The sequence below is a fragment of the Panthera uncia genome, chromosome F1 (genome assembly GCF_023721935.1).
Source record: "Panthera uncia isolate 11264 chromosome F1, Puncia_PCG_1.0, whole genome shotgun sequence".
Lineage (NCBI taxonomy): Eukaryota > Metazoa > Chordata > Mammalia > Carnivora > Felidae > Panthera > Panthera uncia.
The window spans coordinates 66,517,629-66,533,790 of NC_064813.1; the positions used below are offsets into that span (position 1 = coordinate 66,517,629).

General features: G+C 65.4%; 2 protein-coding genes across 2 annotated transcripts in view; one reads left to right on the forward strand and one right to left on the reverse strand.

Moving 5' to 3' along the window:
- Nucleotides 1-6: 6 nt before the first annotated feature.
- On the reverse strand, nt 7-10,579 carry DCST1 (DC-STAMP domain containing 1). Its single transcript, XM_049634884.1, has 12 exons — nt 10,434-10,579; nt 9,976-10,101; nt 9,829-9,903; nt 5,163-5,291; nt 4,804-4,943; nt 3,963-4,179; nt 3,736-3,879; nt 3,053-3,174; nt 2,578-2,735; nt 716-815; nt 494-589; nt 7-381 (listed from the first exon to the last, which is right to left on the reverse strand). Exons 1-12 carry the CDS (start codon nt 10,489-10,491, stop codon nt 52-54), a joined length of 1,695 nt encoding a protein of 564 aa, XP_049490841.1. The 5' UTR covers nt 10,492-10,579; the 3' UTR covers nt 7-51.
- A 207-nt stretch (nt 10,580-10,786) lies between these two features.
- The window catches only part of DCST2 (DC-STAMP domain containing 2), a 10,408-nt gene continuing 5,032 nt past the window's right edge, over nt 10,787-16,162 (forward strand). Inside the window, exons 1-10 of the mRNA XM_049634880.1 lie at nt 10,787-11,058; nt 11,208-11,378; nt 11,580-11,681; nt 11,944-12,141; nt 12,326-12,391; nt 12,792-13,005; nt 13,157-13,314; nt 14,113-14,277; nt 15,070-15,237; nt 15,361-15,461. Coding sequence (XP_049490837.1) covers nt 10,815-11,058; nt 11,208-11,378; nt 11,580-11,681; nt 11,944-12,141; nt 12,326-12,391; nt 12,792-13,005; nt 13,157-13,314; nt 14,113-14,277; nt 15,070-15,237; nt 15,361-15,461 — 1,587 coding nt within the window. The 5' untranslated portion in view covers nt 10,787-10,814. The remainder of the gene's footprint in view (nt 11,059-11,207; nt 11,379-11,579; nt 11,682-11,943; nt 12,142-12,325; nt 12,392-12,791; nt 13,006-13,156; nt 13,315-14,112; nt 14,278-15,069; nt 15,238-15,360; nt 15,462-16,162) is intronic.

The window sequence follows — 16,162 nt, forward strand, 5'->3', positions numbered from 1 at the left end:
GGGGGGGGTTCAAGGCACAGAAATCCTCTGCAGCGCGGGACTTTCATCCCTTCACTGAACGCTAACCCCTCCCTGTCGCGGATGTAAAGGGGGCTGAGGTGAGGCCCCCTCCGTCAGATTGCAGGGCTGAGATTTGACCCTGAGATGGCCAGGGAGGGGTGAGACACAGGAGGAGGTGACAACACTGGATGAGGTCAGGTGGGGTGGCTGCGGGGGTGGGGCGGGGGACTTCCCAGGGGCCGGGCGGGGCTCACTGCGGAAAGAGTACTGCAGGAAGGAGTGATGGCGGATGGTGTTGAAGACGGAGTACAGAGCCCAGTCCAGGCCGCACAGCACCAGCAGCAGCAGCAGGACGGGCAGAGTCTCTGCGAGCTCCCTCACCTGCCCGAGGACAGGAGCGGCAGGCCTGGAGCCCTCCCGGGTGCCCCTGCCCTCCGCCCCACGCGGCCAGTGCCCGCGGTCAGGTCCACGGGCCGCCCCACGGCGCCCTCACCACGTTTCTCATCTCCGAGGCCTGCATGAAGGGACTGCAGGGGAAGATGACGGTTTTCTCCTCGGCTCTGCGGAGCGGCAGCAAAGTCCGCTTGCCCTGGACACAACGTGCACACGGTGACGGACACCAGGGCCCTCCCCCTTCTGCCCTCCGCCCCCCTGGAGCGCGAGGCCACAGGGTGCACACGGCAGGGCACCCTGGGTCAGGGCTGCGCCCACTCACCAACTTCTTCCTGCGTTCGTCGATCTGGCAAAAGTAGGTGCTGATGTAGATGTTGTCGAAGCGGATGTCCCCGTTATAGCTGTCCACGTAGGAGAAGGACCTGGGCACGGGGACGGTTCCATGTCGTCCTCACCCACCCCCAACCACGGGCTTCCCGGACGCTCGCTCATTCAACGGCCCACCGGCACACGCCGAGCGCCGCTTACGTCCTAGGCGGAGACACGGCCCTGCCGCCCGGCAGCCTGCAGCCCAGGGCCAGGCGGGCAGGCACACGAGCGAGAAGACAAGGGGGGTCGTGTACGTGGCCGGGAAGGGAGGCTTCCCGGCCGCGGGTCCGGCAGGGTGGATCTCAAGCAGCGGGAACAGCAGGAGCAAAGGCAGCGGGGCGTGAAGCCCCTCAAGGCTGCAGAACTGCCCGCCATCGTGACGGACTCCCGCTTTCATCTCGGCAGAACCTCTCCTGGAGGTCACTTCAAGCAAAACTCACTTCCCACCTACTTCCCTTCTCCCCACCACACCCTCGAGTAAGGCGGTGTTTTCCGTGTGCCCGAGGCTCCCTCTCCCCTGAGGATGCTCCAAAGTCCCACGTAATGTTTCAGTTTACTAAGGACAAAAAGTTATTGGAGACGTGTTTGAAACTGAGTTACATGACGTAAGCCCTGCAGACTGGAAATCCCGAGTTCCAGTGCTCGTGGTTCTCGGACCCGTGGAAACCCTGTTCCTGCCTCTAAGGGACAAAGAGGAGAAATGCAAGGCCAGCCCGCGAGCGCCCCCTTGTGGAGAGACCGAGCGCTGCCGGGCGCGCCTGAACCTGCCCCGCCCGCTCCCCGCTGCCCCTTAGCCGGTGACCTCACCGGGTTGAAAGCCTGGAAGCGGACTCTCTGTGCCTCCTTCCTTCCCTCCCGAGCCGGCGCGGGACCCGGTGCCCCTCGCCTCTTCCTGCCTCCGTCTCGGGCCAGCTTCCTGCCACGCCCCACTCCCCCCGCCAGGCTCCCTAACCTCTGACCCACCTTGGCCTCCCAGCCTCCGGCCCGCAGGGCTTTCCAGACTCTTCCGGCCATGGCCACTTCAGCCCAGGCCGCAAGCCCAGCCTTGCCCTCCGCACCCCACAGATGCCAGGACCCTTGCCCAAGAGAACCAGCTATGGCAGGGGCACACACTCAGCTCCCACCGGGTCCCCAAGCCGGTCCCGAGTGCGGCCTTCGGACGGTCCATGCTTCTTGGGTGCCTCCCTCTCTTGCCTCCCCTAGACCGTGAGCATCTTGAGGGCGGGAAGATGGTTCCTTCATGTCTGTCTCCCCACAGGGCCCTCGGCTTGCTCAGGACCCCTGCCCCTCAGCTGCCCCACAGCCGGGGGGACAATGGAGCAGGAGCCCCTGTGGCCGCCCCTGCCGGCCCCTGCCCGTCTCGGGCATGTGAGGGGCGGTGATAGGAGACAGAGGGTCCAGAGGTCGCCAGGGAAACAGAGTGAGGCCCAGGACGGCCCAGCTGGACGCCAGGCTGGGTGGGGTTGAGGACTTTGGTCCAAATGTTGGGAAAGTCGCTGCCAACGCGGCAGGCGGGAGAAAATGAAAGCAGAATTGGACGATAAAAATGGACAAAGTCGGAGCCAAGGGGAATGTGAAGGGCAAGAGAAAAATCAACAGTCAAAGCTAAAGGTAAAAAAGTCCGCGCTGGGATGAAGGCCGAAGGAGGCAGATAAATGAAGACGGCCTCCCTTTCAAGGTGTGGGAACGCGGGCCACGTGTCCCTGACCAAAAGCCCGCGTTTCCTCTGACTCTGCGTCACCAGCGGCTGCCGCTGTACCCAAAGGCGACGCGGAAGGTCCGCGGGGGCCCCACCCGAGCCGGCGCGGCGCTCACGCGTGCAGGACGAGCAGGAAGGTGCAGGACAGCAGCACACGCAGCAGCCCCAGGGTCCACCCCAGCTGGGCCTCCTGGCGGCGGACGAGGTCCCGCAGCTCGGCGCTCACGTGCTCCCAGCTCGTGTTGAGGCCCAGCACCGCCACCTGCTTCTCTTCCTGGGGGGTGCGGAGGCGCACGCGGCCGGATGCAGCCGCCGCGTCCCCCCCCCCCCCGCCGCCCACTGGGGGGGCAGCTCTTCCCAGGACCCTCCTGCTGCTCGCCATTCCCACCACCACCACCCCCGTGACCCCCGCCCTGCTCCCCTGCGTCCGCTGGGAGCTGCCGCCCTCCCCTCTCGCACCTGGCGTCCCAGCACAGACACCTGTCCCCTTGTCCTCTCCCTCCCTCCTGGGCCTCCTCAGGGCTCAGGCCCTGTGTCCTCTCCCTCCTCCCTAGCTCCCCCCACCCCCAGCCCCCAGGCCCCGCCTCCTACCTTGAGGTCAATTGTGGCTGAAAATTCCCCTTCCAGGTCGCGGACAGACCGGTTGAGGGAATCATAGGTCTGCCCGAAGTTGCCCTCCACTGGGATGCGACTGCGGCACCAAACTTCCATCGCTGCCGGCCGGACAGCCAGGACAGCGGCGGTCAGGGGCCGCGCTCCCCCCGCCTCCCCGCTGCGGCCCCTCCCTGCAGCCTGCCTGTCTCTCTGCACCGCACCGCACCGCACCGCACCGCACCGCACCGCACCGCACCGAGTCTTTCCCCTCTCCCCTCTCCTCCAGCCCCCGTCCCGGACCGAGGCCTCGTTTCTCCCCCGTTTTTCTTACCTGTTCATAACCATGCCAACCATGAATAATGACGGCCAACATTTATGAGAAAATTCCTGTGTCAGCCCTGTTACTAGCTTCCCGTGTGTTGCCCCTCAGGCCCTCAGAAACCCCTGACGGGGTAGGTACTCTTATTACCCCTGCCTTTCAGATGAAGAGACGAAACTCGGAGCCTCCTATGCACATAAGCTGGGTCACACCGCCAGTCAGGGGAGGGGGCCGGGCTGCACCCCCTTCCTGTCACTGTGCTGACCCCTGGCAATGCCACAGTGGGGGGGGGGGGCGGGCTGGGCGCTGGTGTCCCCCTCCCCTTGCTACTCTGCTGACCCCTGGCTGACCCCTGGCTGACCCCTGGCGATACTGCAGAAGAACTTGAACTTCATGGGCAGGCAGAGCAGGTGGTTGAGCAGCGGGACCCGGACGCGCTCCGTGCACCGCTTGTGCTTTCGGTCGAACCAGCGGCGGCAGCTGAGCATGGCCCGGTCCACCACGTCTGTGGGAGGGGGCCAGGGTGCCTGAGGCCCCCGCCCCTCGCCCCCCAGCCCCGGCCCCCGCCCGCACCCCCGCGCCCCTCACAGGAACAGCGCAGCCTGGTTTTCAGCTCGTACATCTTCTGTGTGGAGAGACGGCGCCCGGAAGGTGGGGCTCGGTGGGTCCCCACGCCCCGGGCCGTCCCCTCTGGGCTCTCGGCGTCCTGGGGGCTGTAGCCCATCTCGCTGTTCACCTGGGCATCCAGGTCCTCGAAGGCCTTGGACAGGTTCTGAGTCTCGGCTTTCAGTGAAACTTTGCTGCCCTGGGGTCAGAGGGTGAGGAAGGAGAGGTGGCACCGACCCCCCTGCCCCCCCTCGCCCCCCCCACGTTCTGGCTCCGCCCTCGGGCCCTCGGGGAGTCCTGAGACAGCCCCTCACCCTATGCTCCACTGTCCCACCAGGCACCTCCTCTCTGCCCCCTCCCGGCTCCCCAGGCCCTTGGACTTCACCCTTCACACTAACCTCCCAGGCCACTCTGCCATCTCAATGTCCCCGGTCCCCAGCGTCCCCGCAGTCAGCCGGTCTCCCCAACTCCTCAACCCTCCAACCCCTGCAACCCCAGCATCGGGTCCGCAGTTCCCTGGGCCCCGAAGCTTCCTGACTCCTCCAGGCCAAGGCCACCGGTTTCCTGACATTCAGGTTCAGCGGCTCAGAGCCCCGCCCACCCAGGTGTTTGGAGATGGGGGGGGGGCACGTCCCATGACTGGGGGCGGGGGCATTCCTGGCGTTTAGTGCCCAGGGCACATCCTGCCATGTTTGAGGACAGTCTTGCAAAAACTGCCGGGGGTGCCCGGCCGGGAAACAGTCTGGGGGTCGTGGCTCCCAGTGCAGGTGTGGGAGCCCCCTGGGGAGAGGGGCCCAGGCCCTGCCCCGCGCAGCGTGCTGACCAGCAGGCCCTTGAACACCGCGCGCAGTGGGGCGGTGGAGACGCGCCAGGCCGCTCTCGTGTTGTTGATCTGCAATTCCACCGTGCAGCCCAGCGAGGCCACCACCTCGTTGAGATTGCGCCGCAGATTGGCCGCGGGTCCTGGGGGAAGACGCCACAGTGGGTCTCCCTCCGCAGCCGGGCCACTTTCAGAAGGTCCCCTCAGCTCCTGCTCGGCATACGGGGGCCACCTGCTGGAGCCATGCAGCGACTGGGCCCAGCAGCCGGTGAGAGGTCACCTCATCAACACCGGCCTGTTTTTCCTGTGTAAACTAGGGAGGCCTGGAGATGTGGAGGGACTCTCTCAGGGGCACGACTCACCCTCATAGATGGCAGCCAAGGCGTACCCCAGCACAAAGAGCCTGCCCTCTTTGCCCAGCATCTTGGGTACCAGCAGGAGGCTGGCACAGCGGATGTGAGGGGAGGTCCCCCAGCCCACGGCCCCCAAGCCTGTCAGGAGAGAGCGGCCGGTGGTGAGGCAGAGTGAAGATGCCCCCTGGCCCACCACCAGGCTTACCGGAGCACCGCCCCCCCCCCCCAGCTTCTTTCTAGAACCACCACTGTACTGCCTTTGCCCCCATTTACACGGACTCTAATAGGCCTTCGAGGCCACTCATTCATTCATTCATTCATTCAACGGCCTTGTACAGAGCTTAGCTGCGGCGGGCTCTGGAAGGGCTTGGAGAGACGCGGGAGGTTGACAAGCCACGGTCACTGACTGACTGTGTGCAGGAGGGTGTGTTGGTTTGGGAAGGGGGCGAGCACTTCTCATTTCCAGGCTGGACTCCCACAGGCCCTACGTGCTGAGGGAGCGGGGAAAGCAAGAGAACAAGTCCGGCGACAGTCCCTGGTCCTCACAGCCACCCCAGGACTCCCGTGCCCTGAGCCCTACCGCACTCACCACCTCCGCCCCTGATTTTAGCCCTGAGTCACGGCCCTGCCGGTCCGTGTCCGCGCTTCCGAGCGTCTCCCTATGGTCTCTGCAAGGAGACAGTGAGCTCCTCGGAGCTCGTCATGCAGGGAGACAGACGGCCGGGTGGACAGATGACGACCCTCGAGCGCTCAGTGCACGGGAGGCGCCGCGGGAGCTGAGGGAGCGGGGTTTCTGTGGGGAGGAGGGTGGGGCTGGGAGGGCCAGGCAGAGCAGATGTGTCAGCTGGGGCCGAAGGTGAGTAAGTGTGGTTAGGGGGCAGGACGGCATTCCAGGCCAAAGGAACGGCGGCGGCGTGAGCTGGTCGGGGGACCTAGAAGCTTCCCGTGAAACAGTGTTTGCCCCTGCCACCAAAGCGAATCCTAAGTCCCTACACTTCCCCCCACGTCCCCCGCCCTCGTAGGGACCCCCTTGCCTCTGGCTGGGGCCAACCGGTCCCGACGTCCCCCTCTCTCACTAGCCTGTCCTCCAGTGCTCACGAGGCAGCCAGAGTGACCTTGTCAACACAAACCTGATCGTGTTCCTTCTCTGCCTCAAACCACCCCCTGGCTTTCTCCCGTGCTTGGGATCCGACCCAAGCGCCCGTAACGTGGCCTGTGGACCCTCTGACCTGGCCCCCGCCTAGCTTCGGACCTTCACCCACTTCACTGACCCACACAGGCCTGTTTCTGGTCCCAGAATCCGCCAGGCGGCACTGCCTCTGAGCCATGGAACCCCCCCCATACCCCGCCAGGGCCCTGCTCCCCCCTCCCCACCGGGCCGGCTCCCCCAGTCGCACAAGTGTGCCCCGAGCAGCGAGTCCCCGCTCCTTGCCACCCGGTGGTCAGTCTGCCTCGTTCCTTCTCACGCAACCTGCGTTCGGTTCAAGGGCAACAGCCCCCGGGGGTGAATGTGGATCTGCGTAGCCCCGTCGTGGTACAACAGGACGCGGGAAGGGGTTTGTTCTGTGGTCTTGGCCTCTGGACAAAGACTCAAACTCAGGATGGTTGTTGACAAGTCGCTGCCCTACATTCCGAAGAGAGCCCCACGGGGCTGCGGGTGTCCTCCCTGGGCGTCCACAAGGGAAAAACTGGTCTCTGGCCCTCTACCAACCAGAATATACAAAGACAAGACCAGAAACCAGAATTTTCTGGAAGGGGAGGGGAGAGGCGCTCCATCTGTGCCAAGTGAGAGACCCCACGGGGCCCCTGCAGAGATGGGGCAGAGGGAGGCGGCCTCCGCTGAACCCCAGCACCTGGAGCACAGAGGGGGAGGAGAGGTGACCACAGTGCCGGCAGGCCTCCCTCCGGGGGACGTGGGGGACCACGACTTGGGAGCCACACTTGGTTGTCATCGAGGCAGGGCAAGGACGTGTGCATTTTCTCTGGGACAAGGGGGCATTTTCGGGGGCAGAGAGACCCAAGGGACCCGCACAGAAGAGGCCGGGGGGCAGGAGCTGCAGGCGTCGGCCAAACAGAAGTGCTCTGAGCAGGAACACGGGACCTCCCAGGTCCACACGGAGCCTCCAGAGATGCCCTGAAAGGCCCCTGAAGTGGGACAGCCTGCCAGCCAGGGCAGAGGGCCCCGCACAGCACTGAGGACGGCGAGCTTGAGGCCCTTTCCCTCAAATCCCTTCTGACATCAGAAGAAGCAGAAGAGGAAGGAGGTGGGGAAACAAATACAAGGCAAGCCCCCCCTCCACCGTGGAACCCCCATCCCACAGGGGGTGGGCAGGGGGCGGGGGGAGGGCTGGGGAAGGCGTTGGGGAGGGAGGGGGGAGGGGACTGGAGGTTGGGGGCAGGGAGGTGAAGGAGACAGGGAACAGGGGACTGGGGATTGAGGACAGGGAGCTGGGGGTTGGGGTGGGAGACAGGGGGTGAGGGGGCAAGGGGCAGGGGGCGGAGAGGTGGGGGGGACAGGGGACACGGGACATGGGGCAGGGGACTGGGGGTTGGGGGCAGGGAGGTCAGGGGGCAGGGGACGGGGGGTGGGAGGTGGGGGCCATGGGGATGGGGGCAGGGGGGGGGGGGGCGAGGAGGACAGGGGGCACGGGACATGGGGCAGGGGGCAGGAGGCTGGGGACAGGGGTTTGGGGGCAGGGGACTGGGGGTTGGGGACAAGGGGTGAGGGGGGCAGGGGGCGGGGCAGGGGTGCAAGTGGGGAAAAGGCTGGAGAATGCAGCAAGGGGACCTTTGGTGTAGACTGGCTCGGACCTTTCAAACCCTAGAAACAGTCACAATGATGTGAGCAGGTCTTGCAAACGAGAACAAGCAGCAAGCAAGGGTCCTTGGGAAAGGCCATCAGTGGGGGCTGTGGTCAGAGAAGGAGCCGCTCCCTCTGGCCCCACACAGGTCAGGTGGCTCTGGTCAGAGAACCATGCCTGGAGGCCGGCTGGGGGTCCAGGAATGTCTTCCTCCTCCTTACGGGAGACATGAAGAAGGAATGTTCTGGTCTTGTGACATTGTTGTATAAAGACGAGATGCCTGGATTTGCCGCGGCCAATTCATAACCCGAGGCAGAATGGTCGCCAGGCCCAAGATGGCGGAGACACATACAAAAATGCTCAACATCACTCATCGTCTGGGAAATACAGATCAAAACCACACTGAGATGCCACCTCACCCCTGTCAGAATGGCTAACTTGAACAACTCGGGCAACAACAGATGTTGGTGAGGATGCGGAGAGAGAGGATGTCTTTTGTGTTGTTGGTGGGAATGCAAGCTGGTGCAGCCACCCTGGAAGACAGCATGGAGGTTCCTCAAAAAACTAAAACTAGAACTACCCTACGACCCAGCAACTGCACTACTAGGCATTTCTCCACGGGATACAGGTGGGCTGTTTCGAAGGGACACGTGCACCCCCACCTTTACTGCAGCGCTGTCGACAACAGCCAAAGGATGGAAAGGGCCCAAATGTCCCTCGATGGATGAGTGGATAAAGAAGATGTGATACACACACACACACACACACACACACACACAATGGAGTATTAGTCGGCAATCAAAAAGAGTGAAATCTTGCCATTTGCAGCTACGTGGATGGAACTGGAGGCTATTATTAGTGAAATTCGCTAAGTGAAATTAGTCAGAGAAAGACAAAAATCATATGACTTCACTCACAGGAGGACTGTAAGAGCCAAAACAGAGGAACATAAGGGAAGGGAAAGAAAAAGAATATAAAAACAGGGAGAGGGACAAAACAGAAGAGACTCATAAAGATGGAGAACAAACTGAGGGTTGCTGGAGGGGCTGTGGGAGGGGGGATGGGCTAGATGGGGGGGGGCACTAAGGAATCTACTCCTGAAATCACTGTAGCACCATATGCTAACTAACTTGGAGGTAAATTAAAAAATAAACAATAGAATTAAAAAACAAAGATGGCGGAGAAACCAGGCAAGAGGAACCTGGGTCCTTGGGGGGCTGACCCGGCTGCTGAATTATCCAGACTCCAAACACCACTCGACCTGGAAACCTGTTGTTGCCTGAGATAACCAACCTTCTCTGTGGTTACAGCACTTGCAGGTGGGTTTTCTGTTCCTGCAGCCTGGCACCTCTCGACATGAGCCCCCCCACGGCAGTGTCGCCTCCGAGAAGCCTTCCCTGACTACTCAGGCCGGCGCCGCCCCAGCCGCTTTCCCCCCAAACCCCCAGCTGCCTCTCTTCACGCCCTTGTCACCATCAGAAATGCTCTTACTCAGTGTTCCTTTACTGCCTAACTGTCCCCACCCGAGGCTCGCGGACCTTGTTCACTGCTGAAGCTTCGTGGGGACTCAGTGAGTGCTGACTGACTGAACGAACGAACCAACCAACGGAGGGGCAGGAAACAAGGCCAGAGAGGTCAGAAGAGGTGGGTGTGAAGTGCATCATGTAACACGGAGTCCTTTCCGGCTGGGAAGGGCCCCTAGACGACAAGACTGGGTCCTCCTCTTCTCCCCGAATCTCCCTGCAAAGCCCGGGAGGGGGCTGGGGCCACAGGGACACTTGGGGACAGAAGAAACAAGACGGGACTCCCTCCTAGGACTCTCCAGGCCTGTCCCCCCAGCCTCCAAAGCCTCCCTGTCCTCAGCCAGCACTAACCCACCAGGCTGTACAATGTCACCACCTTCTGATCCTCATAGATGTTCATGGGGTTCACCAGGAGCTGAAAGAGACCTACGAGTGCACGGGTCAAGTCGAAGGTCAGAAGATGGGTCCCACCCCTGCCCCGGGGGGCCCCACACTCACCCATGGCCAGGAGCCCTCCAGTGCCTGCCCCCAGCAGGAAAGCAGTGACCGGAAACTCTCCGGGCTGGCGCTGCAGGAGTCGGCCACAGGGGGCCGGCAGCCCCCAGTTCAGGAGCCTCTGCACGGCTGCGGGGTCAAGTACGTTAGCCCAGCAGGGCCAAGAGCCCACTCTTCTGGCTGGGACGCGCTTCATCAGGGTTAGGGGCCTGTGGGGGGGGAGAGGCTGGGGGACCTGCAGGAACCTGGGGCCTCCTGGAGGAGGCGGGGGGGCCCTGAGGAAGCAGGGCAGAGGTGAGGGAGAGAAGAGGAGAGGGCATGGCTGGAGGGGGGGGGGCCGCTGGGGGGGGGGGGGGACGCTGGGGGGCCCACGGTGGGGGAAGGGGGGGCGGGAGACACTGGACGGATGCCTGGGGGCTGGGCGGCCCTGGGGAAGGGCAGGGTCTCCGGGACTGACTCACTGGTGTGGGGGAGCTTCCTCTGCCCTGTGGCTCCATCCCGATGAGGTGTGATGACCATGAGTCTGCACCCGCTCTCGTCCCACAGATGTCCTCCGCTCTGGCCCCTCCTCTCCGGCCCCTCTGCCGCACCCACAGCCTGTCTGGTCTGTGTCTCTCGCCCCTCTGCTCTGAGACTTGGGGCAGGAGATTCGAGACCTCCCTCCCCCTCTCCAGTCCTGCAGCTGGGTAAGGCCCTCCAGCACAGGTGTGGTACAGCCTCGGAACCTTAGAATGTGGGGCCTCGGAATCTTAGAATGTGGGGAGGGATTCCGGGAGCCCGGAGGAGCCCCAGAACCCCGTGGGCGTCTCCTGGAAACAGGCACACGTTTGGATCCGGCGGCCATGGCCCCCGTAGGGGCCGAGGAGCCGAGCGTGTCGCGGGCCGTGGTCCGCAGCATGGGGGGTTTCGCCCTGGGCTTGTCCTTGGCCACGGCCTATGAGCTCCTGGAGCTGCTGGTGGAAGAACACAGCCCCTGGGCCTGCCTCGTGGGCACCCTCACTCTGGCCGCCTTCCTCGGCCTCGGCATGGGCTTCTCCCGCCAGGTCCGGGTCACCGTCCTCCTGCTGCTGCCCCAGGCCTTCTCCAGTGAGCGAGGCACCCAGGGGGAGGGGCAGGAGGGATCCTGGGGGAGGGGGAGGCTCGAGGGAAATATTCTGGAGGCTTCCTTGAGAGGCTTGCAGATGCTGCCGCCTGCAAGGCTGGAGTCCTGCTTCTGATGGAGCCGTCTCCCCCAGAGCAGGGCCGGGCCCTGTTGATGGTGGCTGCCTTTGGGCTGGTGCTGCAAGGGCCTTGTGCCAACACCCTGCACAACTTCACTCAGGCCAGCAAGGCCGTGGCCTGCGGGGCAGAGCTGGCCCTGAACCAGACTGCCGAAGCGCTGGAACGGGCCAAGCAGCCCCTCGTCAGTAAGGCCCCCCGCGGCCCCTCGTCTTGCGTCTCTGGCTCCGCTCCTCTCCGCTGGGGCCCTGACTTCGGGGCGCCCAGTTAGACCCCTGACCTCACTCACTGGGCGACTCCACCCGGATTCCCAGACCCGCCTCCCGCCCACTCCCTACCGGGGGCCGGTGGTGAGGGCCGCCCCACAGTGCCCCCGCCCCTCCTCTCAGGTGCCCTGAACAAGATTAAGGCCATTGCCCAGAAGGCCAAGGAGGTGGCTGACCGGGTTCGCAAGTTCTTTCGGTCGATCATGGACGGCGTGAAGCACGTAGGTCAGCACATTCGCGTGTCTGTTTGGGGGGCGGGGGTCAAAACGCACCCTGTCTCTTCACCCCTGCCCCCGCCCGGGGCCTTTCGGGCCCCTCCCTGACTAGTCCCCAGTGGGTACAGCACAGCCGGGCCCCTGACCACAGGCGTCTCCTGCTCCGGGGGCTGTCCCGGAGCCCCCCGGCCCCCTGGGGGGACGCTGCAGCCGCCCCCCCCGCCCCCCACCGGCTCCCGCCAGCCGCGTGCCAGCCCCGCAGCCGTCCCCAGCCAGGGCGCTGAGGAACGTGTGGTACTGGCTCCTTCACATCGGGGACGTGTGCAACGCCGAGCTGGGCAACCCTTACGTGAAGTGCGCGCGGGTCTTCGACGGCGCCAAGGACAGCTGCATGAGGACCATACCGCGAGCCTATCACCTGTGCTTCGTGCTGACGCCCTTCAAGCTGGTGCTGTGCGGACTGGCCAGCGGTGAGAGAGAGCCCGGGCTTGCCGCCGGGGGAGGCGGGGCGGGGGGGGGGGGGGGGGGGGGGCCCGGGGGGGGCCCCCGGGGGGGGGGGGGGAGCCGGGGGCCTGTGGGGCCGGGGGGCCCCCGGGGGGGGGGGGCCCCCGCGTCCCCCCCCCCCCCCCCCCACACTCAGTCTCCGGTTCTCAGTGGTCCAGGTGTTCTGCGTCATCCCCGAGTACATCCAGCCCTTCTTGCGCAAGACCATTGGCCCCCGTGAGTGTCCCCCCCGCCCCCGGCCGCCCCAGGGGGTGCTCCTGGGGCAGTCCCCTCCTTGCTGGGGCCCGCTCCTGGCCCAGAATGAGAACGCAGGGGCCGGAAGGAAAGGACCCCAGGAAGTTACCCAGGAAAGGGAGGCCCAGCAAGAGGGAGGGGCACCAGCCCAAGCTGGACGTCAGAGCAGCACCCGGGAGAGGATCAGGGCCACCCCCACCCCCACGCCAGGGCATCGGGTGGCACTGGAGTCAGGCTGCCACGGGGACAGCACGGACTGCGGAGGCCCCTCCCCAGTCCACACTGGGTCCCGGCTCGGGGGGCCCCGGCTGGCCAGCGAGCCATGCCAGGCCCTGGGCTCCTGACTCCTGGCTCACGGCCCTGCGGCACCTGCCGGCCCCAGCTGTGAGGCACTTGATTAACCGGGTGCGTCAGGAGTTTGAGTTCAACGTCACGGCCACCCACCACTTCTCTGCGGATCTCAACGCCTCCCGGAGCCTGTCCCAGGTGGCCCTGGGCCTGCAGGAAGCCGTCGGCGTGAAGCTGCACCGCGTCCGAGAGGCCCTGGCCCTGATGGGCTACACCGCGCCCCTGCTGCTCCCGCTGCTCTACCTCCAGTGAGGGGCCGGGGGCTCCGGCGGCCGGGGCTCGGCTCGTCCGGCGGCCTTGAGGGGGGCCGGGGGCGGGGGGCCGCGGGGCGGGGCGGGAGGGCGGCGCCCAGCGGAGTCTGGGCTGGGGTGCCGAGGGGCCTCGCGGACACTCCCCCAGAGCCCTGTGTTACCGGTACCGTTACCTGAACTGGCTCGGTTTCGACAACATCTACGTTACCGGCCGATTTCTGCTCGTGGAAGACGTGCGCTCCAGGGCGGGCCTGCCCACGGTGCTGCCGCTCAGCGCCCACGAGGCCCGACACTACATCCGGCCCGGTGAGGGCCCCGGGATCTGCAGACGGGGACACCGAGCCGGCCCGACCCTAAGCCCCACACACGGCACTGCGTCCGAAAGGGGAAGGTCCCTGCACGCAGACGCGTGACGAGGGGGCCGGTGCCTCCGGGAGCACCTGACGTCCGGACAGAGGGCAGGGGTGGGGAGCGGACACCAGCCGAGGGAAGGGAGGCTTTGGGGGTGAGGCCAGAAGTGCGGATGTGCTGATATGGAGATGCCGCCCGGGAGGAATGGGCCAGGGACCCCCCAGGAGGGCGGGTTCCTGAAGACTTGGAAGGGCCCAGGCCCGGAAGCTAAGCTCCTACGTCACAGCCCCCGCCACGCCCCCCCACCGCCACTTCCAGCCCTGGCCCAGGGGTCCCCACAGCTTCTACACCTTCCAGATCAACCAACGGGCCCGCTTGGTGGGGGCAGGAGCCCTCCCCAGGAGGGAGCTCTCTCCCCCCAGGGCTGGAGTCTGGGGGTGAGGGGACAGGTGGCTGGGAGTCTGGGACTGAGGGGACGGGGGGCTGGAGTCCGGGGGTGAGGGGACGGGGGGCTGGGAGTCCGGGGGTGAGGGGACGGGGGGCTGGGAATCTGGGGGTGAGGGGACGGGTGGCTGGGAGTCTGGGGGTGAGGGGACAGGACGGGGGGCTGGGAGTCCGGGGGGGAGGGGACGGGGGGCGGGGAGGCCGGGGCGGGGGGGGCGGGGGGCTGGGAGTCTGGGACTGAGGGACGGGCGGCTGGAGTCCCGTGGTGAGGGGACGCGGTGGCACCCTCCTGCCCGCCCTCCCACCCAGGTTCCATCTTCCTGTCCCGGTGGGAGCGGGTGTTCTATATCCTGGCAGTCTTCGACCTGGCCCGGTACCTCCTCCTCGTGCTCCTCCTGGTGTTCCTGGACTACTCCGTCTTCTGGGTGCTGGACCTGGCTCGGCACCAGCTGCAGGGGGAGATCGTGGCCCGCAGTGAGCGCCTGAGCCTCCCCCTGCCCCCCTGGCCAGCATCCTCCCGTCCCCCCCGGCCCCAGGGGACGATGCCCCGAAGTCCCCAAGTCACTGTGACTCATCAGCCCCTGGCTTCGCCCCTCTTCCAACTCTGTCCTCTGCCCGGTGACCCCTGTGTCGCGTTCGTGGTTATACCATAACAGAGTAGTTAGCAACACCGGGTCCGGACTCACACTGGCCTGGGCTCCGCCGTCCCAGCTCTGCCCTCCGCGGGGTGCTGACCTCAGGCCAGTGGCTCGGCCTCGCAGAGCCGGGGCACGGCAGCCCCTCGGGGGTACGTGACCCCACGTGTGTCGGGGTCGGGTGGGCCGCTGACTGAGCACGCTGTAAACCACAGAATATAATTAATCTGATCCTGCGTCTGCCAGAGGTCCAACAGAGAAAATAAAAACAACAAAAAAGCCCCAAACGATCAATAGAGCACTCAGCCCCGTGGCTGCAACAGTCAGCACTTAGCAAACGCTTTACGACGAACGCTTCTGGAGAGCGGAGAGTCGTGGGGGCCGGGGAGGGACTCGGTGACCATCCAGGCCGTCTCACGTCGGGGAGCGGGGCAGTTCGGGGCCCTGGAGCCAGTCCTCCTCGGTGCTCGGGGCTGAGGTTAGGCCCAGCGCCGCCAGAGGCCCCTGGCTGGGGGCAGGAGGCCTGTCTGCTGTCCCCCCCCCCCCCCCCAGCGCATGTGGCCTTTCCCGCACGGGAGAGAGGGGGCAGGGACACAGCCCTGCGGGCCCTCACAGGGCACCTCTGTGCCAGGCCCCGTGGCAGTGTCCATAACCGTGGAGGGTCCCGGCTACGCCGGGAAGATCTATCGTGACCTGGTGTCAGCGTTTGACGTCCTGCAGCAGAGCAACATCAGCGTCTTGTCCCCGCGCTGCGTCCTGCGCCCCTCGGAGCCTGACGCCACGGGTTACGTCGTCATCGGTATCGACCACACCCGGGGGGGGGGGGTGCCCCCGGGGCGGGGAGGGGGAGCAGACAACATTCGGGGCACGAAGGGCACCCCGTGCCCAGGGACAGCAGCTCAGCGGGACTGCGTGCCCCTAGGCATCATGTACGGCCTGTGCTTCTTCGTCACGCTGTGTGGCAACTACGTCAGCAGGCTGCGGCGGGTCATATGTGCCTGGTACTACCCGTCCCGGGAGCAGGTGAGGGGCCCGCAGCCGCCGCCGCCCCCGCCCCGCGCGCCAAGTGCACGCTGTCTGTCTCGGCGGGGGGAGCTTCGAGTCCTTCCGCAGCCCCAGCCCTCTCTCCTCCGGCTGAACCCCCACAGCGCCTCACCTGGACTGTTGGCCTCTGGGCCCAGATGGGGCCGAGGGACGGGGCGTCCTTGGGCAGGGCTCTCTGAGGCCGAGCTTGTCTCCGGAGTTTCGTGAACGACGGGGGGGCCGTGTTGGGGGGTGAATGGCCGCCGGCCACCTGCTCACTCATTTGCGAACCATTTATTGGGCATCTAGCGTAGGCCAGTCACCGTGCTGCCCCACGGTCGCCAAGATGCAGTCTGGAGCTCCCAGTCTCAAGGCAGGCCGGCCGCGAACAAGATGTTACACTTAAAAGTGTTTTTAGGGGTGTCTGGCTGGCTGTCCGGGAGCCTGCGACTCTTGAACTCGGGGAGTGAGTTCGAGCCCCGTGATCTCACGGTTCGGGAGTTTGAGCCCTGCATCAGGCTCTCTCCTGTCAGCAGTGAACCTGCTTTGGATTCCCCTGTCTCCCTGTCTCTGCCCCTCCCCTGCTTGTGCTCTCTCTCTCTCTCTCAAAAATAAAAATTAAGGGGCGCCTGGGTGGCGCCGTCGGTTAAGCGTCCGACTTCAGCCAGGTCACGATCTCGCGGTCCGTGAGTTCGAGCCCC